Source organism: Schistocerca nitens, chromosome 12 (assembly GCF_023898315.1).
Source record: "Schistocerca nitens isolate TAMUIC-IGC-003100 chromosome 12, iqSchNite1.1, whole genome shotgun sequence".
In the NCBI taxonomy this organism is placed as follows: Eukaryota; Metazoa; Arthropoda; class Insecta; order Orthoptera; family Acrididae; genus Schistocerca; species Schistocerca nitens.
Genome location: NC_064625.1, coordinates 131874901 through 131891264, shown reverse-complemented (window position 1 = coordinate 131891264; position 16364 = coordinate 131874901). Strand labels below are relative to the sequence as shown.

Below are 16364 nucleotides of genomic sequence, written 5' to 3'. Positions count from 1 at the left end.
TAAAAGCTGGAGATTGTAATCTATCACACGCCAAATAAGACCGAGAAAATTTTATGTAAAAAAAAATTGTTTCTCCCGGCATGATTCATGATCGTGGCAAAAACTGTTAGTATTGGCTCTCCAGAAATACACTACTGGCCATTAAAATTGCTACACCAAGAACAAATGCAGATGATAGACGGGTATTCATTGGAAAAATATATTATACTACCACTGACATGTGATTACACTTTCTCACGCAATTCGGGTGCATACATCCTGAGAAATCATTACCCAGAACAACCACCTCTGGTCGTAATAGCGCCACTGATACGCCTGGGTATTGAGTCAAATACAGCTTGTATGGCATGTACAGCCCATGCAGCTTCAACAGGATACCACAGTTCATCAAGAGTAGTGATGGCGTATTGCTACGAGCCAGTTGCTCGGCCACCATTGACCAGACGTTTTCAATTGGTGAGAGATCTGGAGAATGTGCTGGCCACAGCAACAGTCGAACATTTTCTATATCCAGAAAGGCCCGTACAGGAAATGCAACATGCGGTCGTGCATTATCCTGCTGAAATGTAGGGTTTCACAGTGATTGAATGAAGGGTAGAGACACGGGTCGTAGCACATCTGAAATGTAACGTCCACTGTTCAAAATGCCGTGAATGTGAACAAGAGGTGACCGAGACGTGTAACCAATGGCACCCCATACCATCACGCCGGGTGATACGCCAGTATGGCGATGACGAATACACGCTTCAAATGTGCGTTCACCGCGATGTCGCCAAACACGAATGCGACCATCATGATGCTGTAAAAAGAACCTGGATTCATCCGAAAAAATGACGTTTTCGTACACCCAGGTTCGTCATCGAGTTCACTATCGCAGGCGCTCCTGTCCGTGATGCAGCGTCAATGGTAACCGCAGCCGTGGTCTCCGAGCTGATAGTCCATGCTGCTGCAAACGTCGTCGAACTCTTTGTTCAGATGGTTGTTGTCTTGTAAACGTCCCCATCTGTTGACTCAGGGATCGAGACGTGCCTGCACGATCCGTTACAGCCATGCGGATAAGATGCCTGTCATCTCGACTGCTAGTGATACGAGAGCTTGGGATCCAGCACAGCGTTCCGTATTACCCTCCTGAACCCACCGATTCCATATTGTGCTAACAGTCATTGGATCTCGACCAACGCGAGCAGATATGTGACGATACGATAAACCGCAATCGCGAAAGGCTACAATCCGACCTTTATCAAACTCGGAAGCGTGATAGTACGCATTTCTCCTCCTTACACGAGGCGTCACAACAACGTTTCACCAGGCAACGCCGGTCAGCTGCTGTTTATGTGTGAGAAATCGGTTGGAAACGTTCCTCATGTCAGCACGTTGTATGTGTCGCCACCGGCGCCAACCTCGTGTGAATGCTCTGAAAAGCTAATCGTTTGCATATCACAGCATCTTCTTCCTGTCGGTTAAATATCGCGTCTGTAGCACGTCATCTTCGTGGAGTAGCAATTTTAATGGCCAGTAGTGTAGTTAATGTCATGTTTCACGTGTTTATATGCCTGATATGTTAATTGCATGAGAAATATCGTAACTCACGTCAACTGCAGTGAAGCCGAGCGTCATGTTGACCTTGAAGTGGAGGTCGGAGTAGTCGAGGAAGGCATCCCCCGCCCTGACCACCTGTGACAGCCCGGACAACGAGCCGTCGAACAGTCCCACCTCTCCGTGCCACACGGTCCCCAGCGGGCCTTCCTGGAAGAAGAAAATGAGAACAGCATGTTACACTCACTTGTTCATTCACAGTGTTCTGTAGAACCCGTCATTTGAGATGAGTGAAGAGGCAAGCATCAGATTAGCAAAAAGTCCAGAAACTCGTAGCAACATATTCGGTACATTTATAAACGGGGCTTAACACCATTCGAAGCCCATATTTTTAAAAGCCTATCAGTCCATAATTTGCGACTATTATCTCAGATGCCTCATGGGCAACGGCCTTGCCGCAGTGGATACACCGGTTCCCGTGAGATCACCGAAGTTAAGCGCTTCCGGGTGTGGTCAGCACTTGGATGGGTGACCATCCAGCCGCCATGCGCTGTTGCGATTTTTCGGGGTGCACTCAGCCTCGTAATGCCAATTGAGGAGCTACTCGACCCAATAGTAGTGGCTCCGCTCAAAGAGAACCATCGTAAGACCGAGCGGTTCTAGGCGCTTCAGTCCGGAACCGCGCTGCTGCTACGGTCGCAGGTTCGAATCCTGCCTCGGGCATGGATGTGTGTGCTGTCCTTAGGTTAGGTAGGTTTAAGTAGTTCTAAGTCTAGGGGACTCATGACCTCAGATGTTATGTCCCATAGTGCTCAGAGCCAGCCAAAACCATCGTAACAACCGGGAGAGCAGTTTGAGTGCTGCCAGTTAGTAGTTAGTTGACCATTTTCTATTAAACCCGACAGAACTAAGGCTTTTGCTATCTTATGATTCACCAAATTTCATTTCCTTCAACATGGATTAATATGTACTAGCTCGCAAACAAGTCTGTCCCAACTAGCCCTATTTAATTTTTGTAATTTGTTTTTGAAGCTTTTTGAGTTCACGGTAGTTATAAAGTAATACTGCCCTTCTACCTGGAAATAAAACTCATCTGAAATGCTCTGCGAGCCCTTGCCCTCAGCCGATTGCGCCCCGCACTCCACGGCTACAGGTAGTACTTTCTAGAGTCATGACCCATGTCGCTAGGATGTGCAACAGTAATCGCTTCAGTAAGATTCTCCGTCATCTCTACAGCCTTCTTCACGATAACTTCTCCAGATGTTATTTACTATACTTAGCTTAACAGCTCCCAGTTTGCCCTTTATCTACATCTACATCTACATGATTACTCTGCAGTTCACATTTAAGTGCTTGGCAGAGCGTTCATCGAACCACAATCATACTATCTCTCTACCATTCCACTCCCGAACATCGCGCGGGAAAAACGAACACCTAAACCTTTCTGTTCGAGCTCTGATTTCTCTTATTTTATTTTGATGATCATTCCTACCTATGTAGGTTGGGCTCAACAAAGCATTTTCATATTCGGAAGAGAAAGTTGGTGACTGAAATTTCGTAAATAGATCTCGCCGCGACGGAAAACGTCTTTGCTGCAATGACTTCTATCCCAATTCGCGTATCGATCTGCCACACTCTCTCCACTATTACGTGATAATACAAAACGAGCTGCCCTTTTTTGCACCCTTTCGATGTCCTCCGTCAATCCCACCTGGTAAGGATCCCACACTGCGCAGCAATATTCTAACAGAGGACGAACGAGTGTAGTGTAAGCTGTCTCTTTAGTGGACTTGTTGCATCTTCTAAGTGTCCTGCCAATGAAACGCAACCTTTGGCTCGCCTTCCCCACAATATTATCTATGTGGTCTTTCCAACTGAAGTTGTTCGTAATTTTAACACCCAGGTACTTAGTTGGATTGACAGCCTTCAGAATTGTACTATTTGTCGAATAATCGAATTCCAACGGATTTCTGTTGGAACTCGTGTGGATCACCTCACACTTTTCGTTATTTAGCGTCAACTGCCACCTGCCACACCATACAGCAATCTTTTCTAAATCGCTTTGCCACTGATACTGGTCTTCGAATGACCTTACTAGACGGTAAATTACAGCATCATCTGCGAACAACCTAAGAGAACTGCTCAGATTGTCACCCAGGTCATTTATATGGATCAGGAACAGCAGAGGTCCCAGGACGCTTCCCTGGGGAACACCTGATATCACTTCAGCTTTACTCGATGATTTGCCGTCTATTACTACGAACTGCGACCTTCCTGACAGGACAGCTGAAATTTCAGAAATTTTTCTGAGAACTGATTTGAAACTGCATTCCAACTGTTGTATTCTTATTTAGGATGAAATTAATCAGAGCTGTGCTCACTTGTGGGTAGACCTTGAGCCGCTAACCAAATTCGTATACGGCTACAGGCAGGACTATTCGTCACAGTGATGTCAATATTTGACGATGACCAAGCCTGTCCTTCATAGTTCGGTGGGTTACCCGGCAAGTTTTGCACGTCTTGTAACTAAAGCCTACGAGCATCAGGTACTCCGCTGTTCCATAAAGCTGATTTGCCTCTGGTAGTCAGCATTATGATAAATTTCTCGTGAAGAGCTCGCAGATAAACTTCAGTTTCCTTGTAAGAATACTAATGTCCTCGTTATTTCGAGAGAACGTTTTTACAACGTATTTTTTACCGATAGGTGAAAACAATTCTAACACATGGGCATGCTTATCACTCAACTGTTATTCGTAGGCCTCTCAGAGGTTTGTTAATCATTATTATTGTTGTCGTTAGACATTCTTCTTCTGCGAAAAGAACTTCTTCAACTGAGGATGACACGGCGGTCGGATGGTCCCGATGGGCCACTTGTGGCCTGATGACGGAGTGAGTGCTCAGATGCTTCATATCTGGAGTGTTTAAAAATGGACTTTACTACTTTAAAAATTATTCTAGGGAAACATATATATCTTAAACTAAGGATGTTGTATGTGGCTTCCACAGGTTATCCTGCATACATCTCATGGGAAGTCAATTTCATCCCAAACTCTCAGCCATCCTGATTTAGGTTTTCCATGATTTCCCTAAATCGTTCCAAGCTAATGCCGGGATGATTCCTTTGAAGGGGCACAGCTGACTTCCTTCCCCATGCGTACCTAATCCGATGAGACCGATGACCTCACTTTTTGGTGGCCGCGTGGGATTAGCCGAGCGGTCTGAGGCGCTGCAGTCATGCATGGACTGTGCGGCTGGTCCTGGCGGAGGTTCAAGTCCTCCCTTGGGCATGGGTGCGTGTGTTTGTCCTTAGGATAATTTAGGTTAAGTAGTGTGTAAGGTTAGGGACTGAAGACCTTAGCAGTTAAGTCCTGTAAGATTTCACACTCATTTTTTTACCTTTTGGTGTTCTACCTCAAAAACAACCCAACCTACCCCAAACTCGCTGTAGAACTGCAGGTGTAACCTTCTCAGTGGTGGCGTTAATTCCTACTCTATGTTCAGGTAGAGAAGCTGGCACAGGAGGTACAAACACGATATCCTTGATGAGTCCTCATAAAAAAAATGGAGTGGTGTCAGTTCTGGGGAACGTGGGGGCCATGCAATTAGCGCATCAAGGCCAACCCATTTACCTGGAAAGCGGTCACTGCCAGCTAGTGGGGTGATTCATTATCTTTCATGAAGTAATCATTTCGTTCTTGGTCATCCTCATCGATCTGTGGTATCAAAAATTGTTGTAACATATCCAGGCACACTATCCCATTGATGGTTCTCTCGCGGAAAAAAAGGGGGCCGTATACTTTGTTCTTGCTCAATGTGTGGTGTCACAGCCAGACACCACACGTCCTAGGTGGTAGCTTAAATCGGCCGCGGTCCTGTAGTACATGTCGGACCCGCGTGTCGCCACTGTGTGATCGCAAACCTAGCGCCACCACAAGGCAGGTCTCGAGAGACTGACTCAAACTCTGCCCCAGTGTACGGACGACAGAGCTAGCGACTAGATGTACGAAGCCTTTCTCTCTCATTAGCCGAGAGACAGAATAGCCTTCAGCTAAGTTAATGGCTACGAACTAGCAAGGCGCCATTAGCCTTACAGTGATTGTAATTAGAGTCTCACTTGTGTTCACCATAGAGATGTACAAGAAGAAATTAAAGATAAGTATATGAGAAACTCCGTTCTTTTCTTCATAGCATTAATTACGTATCCTGTTCCAGTACCTCACGCCCGTCGGCGTTAGTCTCGCGTGCCCTTTAAGCCACCTCAAGGTGTTGGCCCAGCTGCCGACACATCACAATGCACAAAAAAACTTTCAGTTTAGGGCTTTCACGAACATGTTGCAATGTTTGACGTCGATTTTCCTACAGTTCTGTGTGTTAACCCTTTAGGGACGGGAGGCCCGTATACGTGGCCCAATTGTCGCGTCACACACTCAGCGCTGTACCTAGGGCAGGGCCGGCCAAACGCTGCACAGTGTGCAGACGTGGGGAGGTGCTGCACATGTGCTCACGTGTGCGAGAGCGAGCGACAGCGACATCTGTTATTAGACATGTGTCCTAAATGAACGGCGGCGGCTCCACTTCCCTGTTTATGTGGTACAAGCAAGAGCGCAATATACTCAGTCTCGTTTACCCCTGGTAACCGTAACCTTAACAGAGAAGTGCTGAGAAATGGCAGGTACTGTGAAAAAGAAAAGAACGGGACATCTATGTTCTCAGTCGTTTAAAAATGACTGAGAACTGCAATTCTTTTTTGTAGCCGTTGGTGAAAAGTCACAGTGTTTCCTATGCCGCCGAATAATAGGCGGCCAGCGTCAGTTTTCAGTTGAAAGACGCTACAATACGAGTGTAGTGAACTCAACAGTGAAGAACGGCAAGCCAAGTTAAATGTCCTTAAGAAAATGGATGCGACACATCAACTCGATTATCATTTCTCATGACCAGTGATAAACGTGTCTGGATTTATTCCTTTCATAATTAAAAATTATTGTTTACTAACTGTGCGTTATTGCCTCATTCTGCTCTACGTTACATTATTATCAGGAAAGTTGGTCATTAAACCGATTGTTCCAATGTATACTTACATTTAGGGTTTTTTTTTTTTAATGTGTGAAGGGCTACGCTCAGCTGAAGTCGATAAAACGTAACATTCATCTAATTGTCGGTTATTATGTAGATTTCAGACGGAACTGATGAAAGATATAGCAACATATTGAAATAACAGGTGATCATCGAGAGGTCTGCGGTTATCATTCTGTTCAGAGGTCAGTGAGACAGAATTAGTTATAGGAAACTTTGCATTAGTTTAATGTTACACTCCTGGAAATGGAAAAAAGGACACATTGACACCGGTGTGTCAGACCCACCATACTTGCTCCGGACACTGCGAGAGGGCTGTACAAGCAATGATCACACGCACGGCACAGCGGACACACCAGGAACCGCGGTGTTGGCCGTCGAATGGCGCTAGCTGCGCAGCATTTGTGCACCGCCGCCGTCAGTGTCAGCCAGTTTGCCGTGGCATACGGAGCTCCATCGCAGTCTTTAACACTGGTAGCATGCCGCGACAGCGTGGACGTGAACCGTATGTGCAGTTGACGGACTTTGAGCGAGGGCGTATAGTGGGCATGCGGGAGGCCGGGTGGACGTACCGCCGAATTGCTCAACACGTGGGGTGTGAGGTCTCCACAGTACATCGATGTTGTCGCCAGTGGTCGGCGGAAGGTGCACGTGCCCGTCGACCTGGGACCGGACCGCAGCGACGCACGGATGCACGCCAAGACCGTAGGATCCTACGCAGTGCCGTAGGGGACCGCACCGCCACTTCCCAGCAAATTAGGGACACTGTTGCTCCTGGGGTATCGGCGAGGACCATTCGCAACCGTCTCCATGAAGCTGGGCTACGGTCCCGCACACCGTTAGGCCGTCTTCCGCTCACGCCCCAACATCGTGCAGCCCGCCTCCAGTGGTGTCGCGACAGGCGTGAATGGAGGGACGAATGGAGACGTGTCGTCTTCAGCGATGAGAGTCGCTTCTGCCTTGGTGCCAATGATGGTCGTATGCGTGTTTGGCGCCGTGCAGGTGAGCGCCACAATCAGGACTGCATACGACCGAGGCACACAGGGCCAACACCCGGCATCATGGTGTGGGGAGCGATCTCCTACACTGGCCGTACACCACTGGTGATCGTCGAGGGGACACTGAATAGCGCACGGTACATCCAAACCGTCATCGAACCCATCGTTCTACCATTCCTAGACCGGCAAGGGAACTTGCTGTTCCAACAGGACAATGCACGTCCGCATGTATCCCGTGCCACCCAACGTGCTCTAGAAGGTGTAAGTCAACTACCCTGGCCAGCAAGATCTCCGGATCTGTCCCCCATTGAGCATGTTTGGGACTGGATGAAGCGTCGTCTCACGCGGTCTGCACGTCCAGCACGAACGCTGGTCCAACTGAGGCGCCAGGTGGAAATGGCATGGCAAGCCGTTCCACAGGACTACATCCAGCATCTCTACGATCGTCTCCATGGGAGAATAGCAGCCTGCATTGCTGCGAAAGGTGGATATACACTGTACTAGTGCCGACATTGTGCATGCTCTGTTGCCTGTGTCTATGTGCCTGTGGTTCTGTCAGTGTGATCATGTGATGTATCTGACCCCAGGAATGTGTCAATAAAGTTTCTCCTTCCTGGGACAATGAATTCACGGTGTTCTTATTTCAATTTCCAGGAGTGTATATCGCTGGTGTGATTGTCGATTGTTTCATGTTTATTTACTCTGTCGTTATCTCGAAAATATTCGTAATTAATTCTGTTTCTTGAGTCTCTGTTTTGTTGAAGTATAATAATGAGTAAAAGTAAAGTTATTAGAAATCCTCTGAAGGCTTTTAAGAAAAGGAGAAATGTTGGAAAGCCAAGGTATTTAGAAATATGGGAATGAAGATAGGTTCTTACATGGTACGAGCGATGCTTGCTGTAGACAAGGGACGCCTTCGGGCTGCAGACAGGGCTGTAAAGAGTCTAGAAATACAAGCAAGAGTAAACAGGAGGAGGAACAAGAGGAAGCTGGAGGAGGAGTTTGCAGAGGATGAAGATAATCCATCCTGTGGACCTGGAATGCACTAAAAAGTTAATCCAATCTTTGTCGCTCGATTCCCAAAACTTTTATTTTCTCGTACTAATCACATGTTTTCTAAGGATCTTCCAAACATATTTGTTTCAAACTTTCAGTAAATGTTACACAGTACCTTCTGCATAATTTAACACAGCCTTTTTCCAAAAAACTTTATATTTTTGAATATATAAATAAAAAATTGCAAAAAAAGTGTTATGAATTTTCATTACAATTGAAAAAAAATCATCTTTAAGAACTGAACTAAAATTTTGTAAAATCCCTGTGTTCAGTTGTAGCTCATATTCCAATAAATAATCTGTTAAAAGTTCAACTTCCTACTTCAAATACTTTGTGAGGAAAGATGTAATTTATAAGCGTTATTTTAACATTGCAAGTATAGGGCGTTCCGGAGCCCCTTAACGCAACTGCCGCTAGCGCCCATTACGGTGCGATTCGGCACTTACGAACGATATGAGACAAAACCTTACGTATTTCCCTGAAAATTGACGTAACAATCATCTCTGTAGATACTATGAATAAATTTATATGAATTTTCAAAATTAAAATCCTTTTTGAAACACCATGCATAACAGAGCAACCTGAGATTAGAGGGGTATCAGTCCATCAGTTACTGTACATTCTATAGGGTTCTGAAAAACGAAGTTATTTTTATAGTCAATGACTCATGGAAATTAGCCCTTGCCACTTTGAAAGAAAGCTGTGCTATATGCATTTAGTACATACCAACAAACGGGGACATGAATAGGACATAAAATGATTATAAGTAAAAAACACAGCCATACAGCTCTAAAGGAAATATCTGGATTTAAAGGAGCTGCTAAGAATCACTACAGATCGTCGTATCAAAATGTGTACAATTAAGTAATTTTGCCCGCATCTCGTGGTCGTGCGGTAGCCTTCTCGCTTCCCACGCCCGGGTTCCCGGGTTCGATTCCCGGCGGGGTCAGGGATTTTCTCTGCCTCTGGGAGTTGTGTGCTGTCCTTAGGTTAGTTAGGTTTAAGTAGTTCTAAGTTCTAGGGGACTGATGACCACAGATGTTAAGTCCCATAGTGCTCAGAGCCATTTTTTGAATTAAGTAATTTTCTTTGTACTATAAACCACTGAAGATGCTTAGCATGTGTAACCGAAACTTGTTTGGCATACACAAATAAATTTAGTAGCGAACGACGGGATTTTTCTCGTCTGTACGATAAAGAATAACTGAAGCAGCCACAGGGAATGCAAATGTTAATAATATCACATAAAAATATTAACCACTTTAACTCGTTTGTAAAGCGATCGGATGTTGGAAGTTCTTTTACAAATGTGAGTTGGATTCCTTAAAACATGAAAGGTGGGAGGAGGGTGGTTATTAATAATCAAACGTAATATAGTGTAATCACTATATTTTTGGTAATGGACATTTGACCTCCAACATCCTACATGTTATGTGTGAAAACATGAGCCAGTCTGACTTTACCTCTGAGAAGCTCTGGACGTCATCCGGCAATGCGATGGGGTCCAGCCCATGGTCCGCCAGGAACTGTGCGATGTTGGGCAGCACCTGGTCGATGTAGTCGTTGATGTTGGCAGCATTCAGCGTGCCCAAGTGACTCCTGAACAAAAAGTGATTTGTCGCGTCAGCAACACAGCGAAGTTTTAAACATTCTGACAGATAAGACGAGTGTGTGAAACTGGGGCTCGAATTCATAGCCTCGCACTTCGCACGCCGACTAAGTTAGGACATTTTGCACATCCGCCATCAGCTGCTTTCCCAGCAACGCAAAAGCTCACTCATATGCCTTGAACAGGTTCTTCCGGAAGAAAAGTATTGCGTAAATTTGAATGTGGTTGGTGTGACCAAAGCAGTATTGGTTCAAGTCAGGCATTAGCAACACAGAATCTCTGAAGACTCGAAACAGGACACAAACTCATGTTGATATAAGAATGTCCGATTAGCACAAATGAGCTCGAGGAAGGACGTTTATAAATCGTGATTCGAAAACGGTGAAATATAATACGAAAACTTTCAGGCGTTTTTATATGGCTGTGTACACAAAATGAATAGGCCTTATATCATGACAGACTAAGGGCATAACTCCACTAGAACTGAAACACACACACACACACACACACACACACACACACACACACACACACACACACAGAGAGAGAGAGAGAGAGAGAGAGATTAATAAGGAACATAAGTCGTCAGAACATCCGCTAGAATTTTCCAAAACCTTCTCGCAATATGAAATATATTCTTACGATGTAATACGTGCAAGCAGCAAGTTCTGGATTATGAACAAGGTACAAAGTTATCCTTCTCCGTGGTTACAAGCAGACGCAAGCCGTCCAGCGAACTTGAATACATGACAAACTACGTAACAACGTAACACACACCAAAACTGTAACACTACCGCAATCCCAACAGCATAATGCTGACATGCATTAGTTCACTTTTTCATATTTGTTTACTAACAGCCGCTCATACACTTGCAGATGACACGCTATGTGCTGAAGAAACGGCAAGAAAGACGTAGAAAACATGCCGGAAAAAGCGAAAACAAACATAGAAACCATGCTGTGACGTAAAGTAAATAAGATATTGTGAAACTATATACAGAATACAATATTTGGAACATGAGAGTAAACATTTAATAATGTTTTACAGTGTTTATAAGTATGCCATCTTCGCATGTTTTAGACTTAAAGAACGCGCTGATGAGGATCATTTTGTGGCTGAAACTATTTTGCGAATAAATAAATTGTTTTGGTTGGCAGGAGAGCCAACACCGTATTACTAGAGGAGACCGAAAGGCACGCGTTTAATCTCACGCAGGCTGGCTTGAGGTCTGGAACAGGACAAGGAAATTAGAATTTAGAAAAAAGGACGTAGCTGGTGGAATACTTAACTTTAATCCGTTAATGAAGAACGTCCGTCTTGACGGTACATGAATCAATATCAATAGTAGCTGATAATGGCGCCTTGCTAGGTCGTAGCAAATGACGTAGCTGAAGGCTATGCTGAACTGTCGTCTCGGCAAATGAGAGCGTATTTTGTCAGTGAACCATCGCTAGCAAAGGCAGTTGTACAACTGGGGCGAGTGCTAGGAAGTCTCTCTAGACCTGCAGTGTGTCGGCGCTCGGTCTGCAATCACTGATAGTGGCGACACGCGGGTCCGACGTATACTAACGGACCGCGGCCGATTTAAAGGCTACCACCTAGCAAGTGTGGTGTCTGGCGGTGACACCACAAAAATAAATAACGAAAGTGTTTTGCATCAAGGTGGACCAACAGTCCCATAGTGTTGTTTTTATGCGAACGCGGACTCACGCAAGAGTTTCAAGATAAAAGCATGGCACTATAAATACTTGGCTAATTAAGATGAAAATATACCTAAGATATCGCGCAAAGTTTCGTTTTTCACAAAATACCGGTAACTTACCATCGAAATGGGTGAATAATTTAATACGATTATGTGATCGTAGTATATGGACAGTTAAGTGAAAAGTGATATCTTGTTTAGTGGATAAACTACTAACTTGTGTTGAAATTTGAATAAGGAATTCCAATATTGCTATCGAGATGTCGAAGGGATACGAAACTAGATCTTGTTATTTATTGGGTCAAAAAATACGGGCTGTATCATCCGACTTAAAAAAAATCGTAACTATTATTTGAGATATGGGCGTGAGCAAAGTACTGTTGCAAAGAGCAAACTCTCGAGGTTCTCGCTAGGTAGCAGCAATGTGCGCCCACTTCAGGTCTAGTAAAAATAGTATCGGGACAATAGAGAGCGTTTTGTGTTCTACGTTTTGCGCAGTGTGTGTCAATAACTGTTCAGTGTGACTTTCGTACTAGGTATGGTGTGGGTGCTCCTACAGCACAGAGCATTACACGATGGCACGAACAACTCCGAGAAACAGGTTGTTTGTGTGAAGGCAAATCGCCGAGACGTCCCCGAGTGTCTGACACAGGCGTCGAATGCATCCGCCACAGTTTCACAAGCAGTCCGCAGAAATCCGTTCGCTGTGCAGCTCGACAGCTCAACACGGCCCCGATGTCCGTCTGGCGTGTGTTGCGTCGTTTACACATGAAACCGTACAAAATTCAGCTACAGCAAGGTGGTCGTGAAGGTGACAAACAACGACGTGTGGAGTTCCGTAATTTCGTTCTTGGCAAGATGGAGGATGACAGTTTTCTTCCACGCTTAGTATTTAGTGACGAGGCAGCTTTCCATTTAAATAGAAAGGTGAACTGTCATAATATGAGAATATGGGCGTAGATAACAACCACAGAAATTGTCCAGTATGAGGGGCACTCTCCAAAAATTTAATATGAATTGTGCAATTTCATGGAAAAAGGTGTAAGGTCAATTTTTCTTTGCCGAGAACACTATTACAGGAAGCACATAACTCGATATGCTTGAGAACTTTCTGTTCCCACAGTTGGAGACTGATTCGAACTTCATTCACCAACAGAATAGGGCACCGCCGCATTGGCATCTGGAAGCGCAGGAATGTTTAAATCGAAGGATAACCGCACGATGGACGGTTGCACTGAACCAAAAGATTCAGTCTTACATTACCCCCCCCCCCCCCAAGGTCGCCGGACTGATTGTATGTGATTATTTCTTGTGGTGGTTGATAAAACTCTTCGTGTATGTGTCTCCATTACCAACAACAATGAAAGAACTGAGACATCGCATAACAGCAGTTGTGGAAGCTGTAACTCGAGACAAGCTCGCTGCAATGAGGGAACAATCTGAATACCGCAATGACGTATGCCGTGCATCTCAAGGGGGACACATTTTTTTAGTTTCCTGTTCACCAGAAAACAATATTCATTGTATATGTTTATTAGTTTCAGGGAAATACAAAAGCGTCCGATTCCACCCGTCTCCTTTGACGTCACAAATATGGCGGAAACGACCATACACTACGACTCCAATATGGCGCCTATGATGTCATTACGTAAACATGACCACAAACACGAAAATACATTGAAAAACCAACACACACACGTTCCACAAAAAGCCTAATGAAACTAACGGGACAAGCGTGGATTTAGGGGTTTTTGGGTGGGGACAAAGTAAATATAAACAAATTTAGACACACACCACCATAACAAACCACACATAACGACGAAAAAAACCGACAACACAAAACTCCCCAAATTCCACTAAACACAATATCCTCTGGAATCTCCCGGCGGGGTCAGGGATTTTCTCTGCCTCGTGATGACTGGGTGTTGTGTGCTGTCCTTAGGTTAGTTAGGTTTAAGTAGTTCTAAGTTCCAGGGGACTGATGACCATAGCTGTTAAGTCCCATAGTGCTCAGAGCCATTTTAACCAGCCATCCTCTGGAATCGGACACTTCCCTTGACCTATATAGCTCAACTGAAACTCCTGATTCCACAAATAACACTTCCCTTGATCTATATAGCTCAACAACAGCTTCCGATCCCACAAATTGGTATCGAACGCTTCCCTTGACCTATGTATCTCAACAGCAACTCCCGATACCGGAACACCCATAGCCACAACCACACATTGGAATCTAACACTTCCCCTGACCTATATAGGTCAACAGAAACTACCGATACCAAATCATAAAACCCAAAACTACAACCACGTCCACAATCATCACTACCTCAAAAAACGCAACAAACCAACAAAATTGGAATCGAGCACTTCCCTTGACCTATTATCATCCTTACATCTCCACATACAGCCAGCCGTCCCTGGTCCGAGACGCCGGAACTTTAGTAAGCCTCATTTCTTCACGACATACTGAACACTTCACGACTTCATCAAAAAATCCGAATAGCTGAAGAAATATTGTCACAGACAACGCGCTGTCCCCCATCATCGCCGACAACCAAAAACTGTTGACCTACCAAAGACATAAAAAAGCAATTTACCAAAATTCACACACGACGAACAGAAAAAAACTACAATAACGTCGAAATAACAAAACTAAAATCGTGAACTCACTGAAAATTGTTCCGCTGAAAGCACAGTCCCGTGCAATGCTATCACGCAAATGAACCCCATATGCCACGTAACACGCTACCCATAAACACACCACCAGATAGAACCACCGACCGCAACAATACGCCACCTATAAACACGCCACACACGCAGACTAAGCCAAAACCATCACCTAAAACATCACCAGAGACCACCACCGATCACATTAAAACGACACCTACAAACACACCACTCTCACAAACTAAATTCCGCGCCGTCGTGACGTCACACACTACAACAGCCTTACATCACGGGCCAAAGCCGACGGGTGGGATCGGACGATTCGGTCGAACCAGTTTGAGAAATACAGGGTGTTACAAAAAGATACGACCAAACTTTCAGGCAACATTCGTCACACACAAATAAAGAAAAGATGTTATGTGGACATGTGTCCGGAAACGCTTACTTTCCATGTTAGAGCTCATTTTATTACTTCTTTCACCTACGCTCAATGGAGCACGTTATCATGATTTCATACGGGATACTCCACCTGTGCTGCTAGAACATGTGCCTTTACAAGTACGACACAACATGTGGTTCATGCACGATGTGGCTCTGCTCATTTCACTCGAAGTGTTCGTACGCTTCCCAACAACAGATTCGGTGACCGACGGATTGGTAGAGGTGGACCAATTCCATGGTCTCCACGCTCTCCTGACCTCAACCCTCTTGACTTTCATTTATGGCGGCATTTGAAAGCTCTTGTCTACGCAATCCCGGTACCGGTTGTAGAGACTCTTCGTGCTCGTATTGTGGACGGCTGTGATACAATACGCCATTCTCCAAGGCTGCGCCAGCGCATCAGGGATTCCATGAGACGGAGGGTGGATGCATGTATCCTCGCTAACGGAGGACATTTTGAACATTTCCTGTAACAAAGTGTTTGAAGTCACGCTGGTACGTTCTGTTGCTGTGTCTTTCCATTCCACGATTAATGTGATTTGAAGAGAAGTAATAAAATGAGCTCCAACATGGAAAGTAAGCGTTTCCGGATACATGTCCACATAACATATTTTCTTTCTGTGTGTGTGAGGAATGTTTCCTGGAAGTTTGTCCGTACCTTTTTGTAACACGCTGTGTAGACATGACAGATCTGGTGATTCTTTTTGATACACACTGTATTTTTGGGTACTGGTATTTCTGATTTTGGCATTTCTCCTCTCAATCTATGACGACACTGGTGATTCGAAAGTTACGACTGTCTTCTTAACAGTGTATTTGTCCACTTCCGGAATGTGTTACACCACAAATTGGGAAGCCTCCCCGCGTTTGATTCCAGTCCACCCCGCTGGAGAAATTCTAGGGGAGGGGACGGGCGTAGCCGGCCGCTGTGACCGAGCGGTTGTAGGTGCTTCAGCTTGGAACCACGCTGGTGTTGCGGTCGCAGGTTCGAATCCTGCCACGGGCACGGCTGTGTGTGATGTCCTTAGTTAGGTTTAAGTAGTTATAAGTCTAGGGGACTGATGACCTCAGATGTTAAGTCCCATAGTGCTCAGAGCCATTTGAACCATTTGGAGGGGTGTGCCCAAGGCGCAGTTTCAGACATTTCCGCCGACGCTCGGTTTGATATGAAAGTGAGGTTTTCTTACCAAGCTGTACAAGTCTTAGTGCGCTCTGCCGTCATGGGTTTGAGTAGTTTCGGCCATTTTGTGTAGTGCTAAGAACCCACTATTCGCGCCTATC

General features: G+C 45.1%; 1 protein-coding gene across 1 annotated transcript in view; it reads right to left on the bottom strand.

The window, feature by feature from the left end:
- Positions 1 to 16364, bottom strand: part of LOC126215162 (uncharacterized) — a 90961-nt gene that overhangs the window by 37585 nt on the left and 37012 nt on the right. The window contains exons 2-3 of the mRNA XM_049941832.1: positions 10127 to 10262; positions 1591 to 1746 (exon numbers count right to left, since the gene is read on the bottom strand). Of these exons, the coding sequence (XP_049797789.1) occupies positions 1591 to 1746; positions 10127 to 10262 (292 nt within the window). The remainder of the gene's footprint in view (positions 1 to 1590; positions 1747 to 10126; positions 10263 to 16364) is intronic.